At 53.4% G+C, this 9,013-nt stretch overlaps 3 protein-coding genes across 3 annotated transcripts; 1 reads left to right on the forward strand and 2 right to left on the reverse strand.

Moving 5' to 3' along the window:
• Positions 1-3,318: 3,318 nt before the first annotated feature.
• L3040_001188 (uncharacterized protein) lies at positions 3,319-4,666 on the reverse strand (the record flags this gene model as incomplete). The annotated part of the gene is made up of 2 exons (XM_007293202.1): positions 3,319-3,363; positions 3,422-4,666. 2 exons carry the CDS (start codon positions 4,664-4,666, stop codon positions 3,319-3,321), a joined length of 1,290 nt encoding a protein of 429 aa, XP_007293264.1.
• Positions 4,667-5,294: 628 nt separating this feature from the next.
• L3040_001189 (uncharacterized protein) lies at positions 5,295-6,110 on the reverse strand (the record flags this gene model as incomplete). Its single annotated transcript, XM_007293203.2, has 3 exons — positions 5,295-5,567; positions 5,640-5,875; positions 5,942-6,110. The coding sequence occupies 3 exons, from the start codon at positions 6,108-6,110 to the stop codon at positions 5,295-5,297; spliced, it is 678 nt and encodes a 225-aa protein (XP_007293265.2).
• Positions 6,111-7,384: 1,274 nt separating this feature from the next.
• Positions 7,385-8,415, forward strand: L3040_001190 (uncharacterized protein; the record flags this gene model as incomplete). Its single annotated transcript, XM_007293204.1, has 3 exons — positions 7,385-7,456; positions 7,584-8,032; positions 8,088-8,415. 3 exons carry the CDS (start codon positions 7,385-7,387, stop codon positions 8,413-8,415), a joined length of 849 nt encoding a protein of 282 aa, XP_007293266.1.
• Between the last annotated feature and the right edge of the window lie 598 nt (positions 8,416-9,013).

Below are 9,013 nucleotides of genomic sequence, written 5' to 3' on the forward strand. Positions count from 1 at the left end.
CCTGCAGCCCATCGCAGAGTCTGGTTGTCCAGGTGTGCCTGGTTCGAGATTTTCTCAAAGGAGGCGGCCCGATCAAAGTGTGGTATAGAAGCCGATTCATCAGATCGGGACGAGAAAGCAAAAGGATAAGCATGGCATCGTGGGAAGCGGAGCGTTTGATTCAACCCACTTATCGGTTAGATAGCTTTTGCCGTTTACATATCATGCCTGCAGCGTTACAACAATAGCGTTAATCGAATATCTTTTCTTACCGAACCTGTTCTGTTTCCCTCGGATGAGATGAGTGCGTGCAATCTGTGTCTTCCTGAGTTTTTCATTCGCTCGGACTCTCGGAGGCTCTGTTGGTTTTACCTGCTTCGGAGAGCAGAAAGTGTGTATGTGAAACCGGGTAGAGAAAAGATTCCTCGATGGATGATTGTCTGGTTCATCTTCAAACTCGACTGCTTGGAAAAGAGGAAAAGGTGAACTCGTGAAGCTCGCGAGTCTGGTGAGCTCTTGACTGGTGTGATGACAGCCAGCAAGCAAGCAAGCAAGCTACCGGTACTCGATCTGCTGCAGTAGCTGAGAATATCATATCACGTGCGTGCGAGTGTAGACCTTTTTTTATATTATGTAAAAGGAGAAGAGAGAGGGGTGGGGGAGGAGGGGAGAGGGAGGAGTGGTGATTCGAAGCAGCGTTGTTGTTGTTGTTATTGTTGTTGACTTACCTGATGATGTGTTCACAGTTAATCGAACAGTTGGAATTTCGAATTGGAAGGTTTCAGAGGCTGTTTACGGTCTTACCCGGAGCGTGCGCGAGAGGCCAGGAAGTAGGATGAGGATGTAGTACGGGGGGTTGGGGGGTTGGGGTTTTTTTTTTTTTTTTTTTTTTTTTTTTTTTCAAGGCAGAGCACACGCTGCTTAGGATACGAAGTAGGTACTCTGTATGGTCTCTCGGGACTGGCGCTATTGGGAATGAGAGAGAGAGAGGGTGTGTGTGGAGATGGAGATGAAGATGAAGATGACGAGTTCACTGGCTTGATTGTATTCGTACCTATTTCCTTGCTAGGAAGAATCCAAAGCGAACAAGAGAGAGAAATGAGTTGTAGGAGCTGGTGCATCGTGTTATCCCCCGTTGTCGCCCCCCTTCTACATCCTACATCACACATCACACATCTACCCGCGGTACGTGTCATTCCCGGAAGTAATGGAGAAACAGCATCAGCATCAGCATCAGCGTGTGTCGCTGACGGAGTGTTGTCTGCTGGGTGCAAGGCAGGGCAGGAGAGGAGGCGGCGAGGGTGTTTAGTGCTGGATTCTGTCAGTAAGGCGAGGGAGTGAAGGGGTGAGAGAGGGCGTCGGAAGAGAGAGGGGATAAGGGATCAGGGACAGAGAGGGAAGGGGGGGGGACTCGACATACAGTGCAGCAGGTGCAGCTCTCGCAGCTGGTGCAGCCGCTACATTTGGTGCAGGAGCATTCACCCATGGTTGCTTGTGTTTGGAGGTTGTGTGTTGTGTGGTGTGGTGGAGAGATATGTGTATTTGTGGATGTGTATTTGTGGATGTGTTTATGTGTATGTGTATGTGTATGTGTATGTGTGCGGAATCTCAAAAGCTGTTGATGAATAAGAAAATATATATATATATAACGAAGGAAGATAGAGAGAGAGCAGAGAGGTTTTTATATCTATCCCCCGTACGTCGTCTTAGGAGACAAGAGAGACAAGAGACAAGAGGAGAGAGGCATGTGATAGTAGCAAGCACGGCCTTCACCCAGTCTGTGCAACCACCATCTGCACTTCCCCAGTTCCGCAGCACGAATCGCGTTACGTCCCTCTCTGCAGCGGGAGTGAGATGCGGAGGGTCAGAGACAGAGTGGTGGGTTGGGAGCTGGTGGTACTCGAGGCCACGTCTTACACTGCAGCCACGGTTCATGCAGTGCCGGTGGGTGTTGTATTGTGTTCTGTTGTGTTGGGAGAGACAGACCTGTGAGCCTGTCAAGTGATATCAGCTCTGAGAAGAAGGGAGGAAAGGGATTACCAATAAGGAGCTCGATATCACGAAACATATATGCATGTGCAGCTATGAGCCGTGTGGCACGTCTGGTTCAAGATGAAAGGAATTGCCACGTCCGCTACTTGGGAGCGTGGGGGTTCGGGAGCGCGAATATAAGCGAGTGAGTAAGCGAGGTCGAAACAAAACATCGGCAGCGTCCTGGTGCGTGCGTGCAGATTTTTCAAGCAGAGGAGAGGTCCGGAGAAGCGTTGCGTACGTGACGACGTGGCCAAAGGCATGTGTAGGGTGGAATATAGCGGAAGAGGAGAAGGCCTCGACGGTTTCATTATCCACATGTCAGTCAGCCTGCCTGCATACCTGCCGTCCGAGCAGAAGATGAGGGCCACTGAGGGAGGGATGATAAGCAGGTGATGGTATTCCGCAACCTGTATACGAAGTACATGCAGCGCTTTCTTTCCTCCATGCGGCAGGAAAGTAAAGGCAAATCAGTAACAACAGACTAATAAATGAAATACTAAAAAGATCCGCAGAGAACGCTTAAACGCTCGCCTACCTACTTGACAAGCTCTCCAACCAGAGTAAATAGTAAACACTTTTAAAACAAGAATCATCTACAAAGCAAGGGAGGGAAGACGGGTGGGCGATAAGTAGAGCGAAACCTTGATATCTTCTGTCATTTTCTTCGAGTTGGAAAAGTAGTGTTGAGAAGTGATGGGAAGTGATGGGAAGTGATGAGAAGTGATGAGAAGTGATAAGAAGTGATTCGATGAACTCCAACTCCCAATTTGCAAGCAAATTCTCGAATCTCATCTTTCATTTTATTTTAGTTTTGAGCCATTCATCCATCCGCCTTCTCTTTCATCGCACTGCCTGCCCTTCCTTCTTTGCGCCTCTGCCCCCTCTCCCTCTGTTGACACTTGGGCTCGCCTCGCTCGCTTCGCTTCGCTTCCCGCCCCCTTTTTGCAGGCAGACGAGCGCGCTCTCCATTTCTTCTTTCCCACCATATCGGTGAGCCGCGCCGCGCTGATAAAATTATTACCGGTGGGTGATCCGGTCTTAGAATTTCCTGCTCCTACTCCTGCTTCTGCTCTGCTTCAGGGAACACCCACAGCTTCGCGAACCCCACATGCCCTAGCTAGTCCCTCGCCCTATCCAAAATGCTCATATCCGAGATGCTGTCCCCCCCCCTCTCTGTCTTTCCCAAGCATTATTTCTTTTAGTACATCCATCATCCAAGTGCGACCCCCCCACACACATTCTGAAATCCTCGTGTCGATTCCCACACTTTCGTCCCCCGTCGTTCAAGATATTACGAAACAGATTTCAAGATGCCTCGCCCATTTGCAACATGTGGCCCATCTTCTCAATCTGCATCTTCTCGTCAGCAACGCAACCCCCGAGAAAAGAGGAGCACAGGAGAGCATACCTTGGTCTTCAGATACCCCCCCACCTCCTGACTCCTGATCCCCCCGTGTGCTCCCCTCCATGCAAGCGGGATCATAGCCACCCGCTCCTTCACCACAACCTCCCTCCCCGGCCCCTCGACGGCCCTGACCTTATCGGGATTATTTGTCAACAGCCGCACGTTCTTCACCCCGAGATCGACCAGCATCGCCGTCGCCAGCCCGTAACTCCTGGCATCCGCCGGATGCCTCAGCAGCAGATTGGCCTCCACAGTATCACTTCCCAGATCTTGCAGATTATACGCCTTCAGCTTCTCCCCCAACCCGATCCCCCGCCCCTCCTGCCTCAGGTACACAATGACTCCTCCCCCAGACCCGGGCAGCGACATCAGTCTCGCCGCCTCGTCCAACTGCTCCCCACAATCGCAGCGCGCCGACCATACCGTCTCGCCCGTGTAGCACTCGCTGTGTATCCGCACCAGCGGCGGCTCCTCCGTCCGCGCAACCTGCGCGTCCTCACCCGCCACCGCCTCGGCCATGCTGCTCGTCGTCCGGCCCGGGTACAAGCGCCCCGTGTACGCCCCCCGGATCAGACGATCCATCTCCGTCTCGCCTTCCCTCACCCGGTCCAAGCTGCGGCTTCGGATCGTGTTCCCAAACACGATGGCCAGGTGCTCCTTGCTATCCTCGCTGTTCTGGTACAGGTGCAGGAACATCTCGGTCCCAGATCCGCCGATGGTGGTCGGGATCCGGGCGCGCACCACGCAGTGGACCGTCGGGAGCGTCTTGAGCAGTTTGGGCTTCTTCTGGCCACAGCCGCCATCTGCCGCGCTGGAGTCAACGGGCACGGATTTGGGGAGGTGCTGGGCCTGCGAGCGGGCGGGGGTTTGGGTGCCCATTCCCGGCGTTGACGGGGGCGTGAAGGCTGGGGAGACGAGGTCGGGCAGCTCGCCGGTGATTTCGATATCCGTTTCGGCATCGGATTCGTGGTGCCGAGGTGTGGCGGATTGGTCCTGGACCTGGACGGCGAGCGAGGGGTGGTTGAGGGAGAGGGAATTGAGGTCGAGTTCGGAGATGGCGCGCGACACGGGAATTGGCCGCGGCGAGTAGAAAGGCGGTAGTTGGGGGACGACATCGTTTTCGTCGACACTGTGAACGTTATATTTGGGGTTGAGGTTGGGGTTGGGGTTGTGGTTGTGATCCCAAGAGGTGGAGGAGGAGGAGGGCGACGAGGGGTTACTGGGGGAGGAATTGATCATGTCGGGCATTGTAGCGATGCGGCGGTGATGGGATCAATAGACAGAGAAGAATAGACCGGACAGCGTCAATGCGACCACAAGAAGAAGAGAGCGAGGTGGGTGTTCTGGTGGTGGTGGTGGTGGTGGGTGGCATTGGAGATAGAGACGTGGAAGATGATGCTGAGATCAAGAAGAAAGAAGGCGGAGAGTGTCGGAGGGCGGATGCCGAGAGTCGGATGCGGGAGCCGAGGTCAGCTTACAGTTAAGGGGTCCTCTAGACCGATATACGCAAATTATGTAATTTTTATTCTTTATTTTTTATATAACGTATATATATATGTATATATATATATATATTTGTATACGTGTATACATGTATATAGCAATATTCCGTTTCGTTTTTATTTAATCAGTTAAGATGTACTCTAGGCCTTCCGATAGACGCAAACCATGCCATTTTTTCTTCTCTCTCTCTCTCTCTCTCTCTCTATATATATATATAAACGTGTAGATATGTATATAGCTATACTCCATTTCATTTATATATAATTACCGTTTGAATTACCGAATTGAACAAGCCCGTCATACAAAATCAACCCCCCCCACCCCAATTCCTGCTAACCACCACCGGTTATGAGCCCACCCCCCATCCAAAGCCTCAAAAGCCCCTCGTGCCACTCTTCTCGTCAATGTGTCGATATCTCTCCTTCTCCTTGCGGTCCTTGAGCAGGATGGCCGTCGCGAGAATGAAAACCACATCGATACCCACGATGCCAAAAGCGCCCGTGAAGACGATGTCCAGGAAGTTGTTGGCGAAGCTGGACAAGGGCCCGACACAACCACCCTCGGCGGCCGCCACCAGGTTGTCGACACACGTCGCATCGACGACAAATGGAGGCGACGTGCTGTTGAGATATCCGCAGCAGGCGAACTAGAGCCGCCGAGAGTTAGCAGAGACTCCGAACAGGACAGAACAGGACAGGACGCTTCCCAGCCCACGCACCTCTTGCTGCAGGAGACTCTGGATAGAAGGAGGCTGGCTCTTCCAGATGGTGAACAGATTCTCTCGCGTCTTCAACGTCTCAAACCAGATCGTCAGGCCGATGACCATCGTGACCAGTCCCGAGATCACCGTCAAGTACCCGGCGAACTTCAGCCACCCTCGACTCGTTCGCATCACAATCGCGGGTACGGTCATCAGAAACGTGAAGAAGACCAAGATGGCGTTTCCAATCGCGGCTGTTGTTCTCGGGATTAGTTTTTGCATCGTCTTCCACCGGAAGTCGGCAGGGGAGTTCCACGAACCGTTCAAGGGACACATATCGAGGAGCAAATCCCGCGCCACATTGTCCGCCGTCTTCTGCTCCGTGATCTCGAACTTGGTCGTGAACGCAAAGATGATCAGAAGTCCACCCGTTGCCACGAACAGGACATCGACCAGGAAGTACGTGAGGAGGATGTTGTCCCGGGCCATTTCGACGATAGGCCGCGATAGCGGGTTGGAGAGTTGCAGATTCCTTTCCTTCACAAAGACGGATGACGACCGGCGTCTGGCAATCCCAAGTGCTGCTCGGGAGCCGTGCGATGGTGGATGGATACGGTGGAGATGCGCCCGATGTCGACGTCGATGTCGATGTCGATTTCGATGGAGATGGAGATGGAGCCGAAGAAGAATGATCAATTACAAAAGATGATGTAGAAGCGCCGCGAGGAAAGAACTAAACACACACCAAAGAAAGGATCGTCGGGAGAGAAGGAAAGACTTGCACTTGCCCTTGCGTTTGCAGTTGCATTGTGAACGGATTCTTTGGCACACGGTAGGCCTCGAAGTTGGAGGCCGTGCAGGTGCGGATGCAGGTATCCTCGACAGCTGGTGTTTGAGAAGCGCATCAGCCTCACATCCGAGGCACTCCATTGATCGATGCAGGCCACCGACTGGTCTGGTCTCTGCGGAGGCCGAAGTAGTTTGGGGTTTGGGGTTTCAGGTTAGAAGTGACGGGAAGTGGTGATGGTGATGGTGATGCTTCGCTTGTCGGCTAGGTTGGTCAGGTAAACAAACAAACAAACAGCACGATGTGCAAGGAGAGTAGTGATCATTGCTTTTTTTTTTCTTCATATATATCTGGGGACCCATCGGCTGCCTATCTATATGCTGTCATCTAGCTAGCACAGTCTGGAATTGAGGATTGGAGAGCGAAACTTCGTATGATCCTTCGTTGGCTGCTCCCCATCCACGGCCATGGAACATGGTGGGCCGTGTGGTGACGGGCGAAAACCATCCCTCTCACGCTTGTTGCTATATAACTCACATCGGCTTGCGGTTTGTTGTCGACACAATTCATGAGATAGATGGACGGCCGCAGCTGGCGCCCCAGGGACACAGACCAGACACCAAATGAAACCCGGCTTCGCTCTCGCCGCCCTCCCTCCAGACAGGACCTCAAAGATAATAGGATGTTGACCTCACCGGCCACCACCGGCCACCGAGGCAACATGGGGCTCAAGATGTTGCTCTTGATCCATTGAATCCATCAATCATAGTCGTTGCCGCAGTTGACGACAGCAATAGCGGAGGTCGTCCAGGACAGCTCGCTAAAGATGGATTTACTCTGCAGCCAGATTGCATGCAAAGCTTGCCGGCTCGGACCCTAAACTTTCGCTCTCCTGAGCCAACAACCAAGCCACCTCACTCCAACTCAATCCCTAAACACCCATCCCATCCGACAAGAAGTATAATCGACCGCCAACATGGGACTCTGCAAGCTCACCACCTTTGCCCTCCTGGCGCTGCGTGCCGTCAGCGTCTCTGCTGCCGATGCCGTAAGTCGATGACCAGTTGCAAGCTCCCTCTGGCTGTCTTCAGACAATATACTTACCTATATATACATATATATACATGCACACACACACCAAAAACCTCCAGTTGCTAATTCATTGACTTCCGCAGGTCGAAGAGGGAGCCGCCAGTCCATCCGCGACCCCCAACCTGGCCGTGTCAGCCTCTGCCTCGTTCCCCAACTCCGAGGTCTTCGGCGTGAAGCTCATCAACGGCCATGCAACCAAGGCCGTCCTGGACTTCACCAACAGTGAACCGGAGCCGGTCACCATTGCCCTCGTCCGCGGCTCCTTGTCGACCCTCAAAGCGCTGCCCGCAGATGCGCCGCTCAGCGCTGCTATCGTGCGCAATCTGACGGCCACCCGATACGGCGTGGAGGTTCCCGCTGGCACCAAACACACCATCCCGTATACCTTCACGACCGATATGAACCCCATCGACCTCCGTCTCAACCTGATTGCGGTTGTCTCGAGCAAGGCGGGGACCGTGTACCAGATCCAGGCTTTCAACGAGACGGTCAGCATCGTCGAGGCGCCGACCAACATCTTTGATCCGCAGATGTACGTCCCCCGATGAAAAGTCCTCGGCTGATTACTACTACTGACCGCTGCGCAGCATCTTCCTCTACCTGATCCTCCTCGCTGCATTCGTCGGCACCCTCTACTTCGCCTACAAGTCCTGGATCGAAACCCTCTTCCCACAAGCCAAGCGCGGAGGCAAGGGTGGGGAACGCGCGAAGCGCTCCTCCGGAGGCTCCAAGAAGGCGGTCCCTGTCGAGGAGCAGGTGTCTGTGATCGGAGCGGATGGGCCGGCGGTCACCACTGCGGTGGAGGCCCAGAAGGCGTACGACGAGAGCTGGATCCCCGCCCACCACATCAACCGCCCGAATGCCAAGCGCGTCAAGAGCGGCGCATCGACCAAGAAGTCCAAGTTCATCGAGTAGGAATCGGTCTTGGGGGAGACGGCGTCTGACGAGGTGTATGAGTATACGGGGTGAGGCCAATGCACGAGAGAGTGTAGATGGGATCAGGGTCGGTGCATCCGGGGTGTATGCGGTGGGATGCCAACAGGACAGGACGAAAGAAAAGCATAGTTTAATATACACAAAAATCTATATCACAAGCAGGCGTGGTCACATTTCGTCTGGGTGAAGTCGTTTTGGAGACCCACGCCACGGCCAGGGCTCGCCCGACGGATATCCTGCCGGTGTCTGCGGCCGAGACTCGAAAAAGGCCCTTGAAATCACTCACTCCCTCACTCACTTGCCAACTACTGGTGAGCGCGTCCTGCAGGCCAAGTAGGTCGGTACTGTAGCCAATATCAACAAAGGTATCGGTTCAGAACCCCCCTATCCATCTACCTATCCCACCTACCTCACCTAGGTTTAAGTAAGTACCTAGGTAGGCTGGGAAAGCTCACTAGAGCAGCATTTTGGGCTAGGTCGTAGTAGTAGTAGTAGTAGTAGTAGTAGTTCTTTCGAAGCATGGAATTTGCTGTATCTGTATGTTTGTTTACCTCTCTCCCTGGCGAGGAAAGACAGG

The sequence above is a fragment of the Drepanopeziza brunnea genome (genome assembly GCF_022702325.1).
Source record: "Drepanopeziza brunnea f. sp. 'multigermtubi' strain 214-2 chromosome Unknown ctg1, whole genome shotgun sequence".
Lineage (NCBI taxonomy): Eukaryota > Fungi > Ascomycota > Leotiomycetes > Helotiales > Drepanopezizaceae > Drepanopeziza > Drepanopeziza brunnea.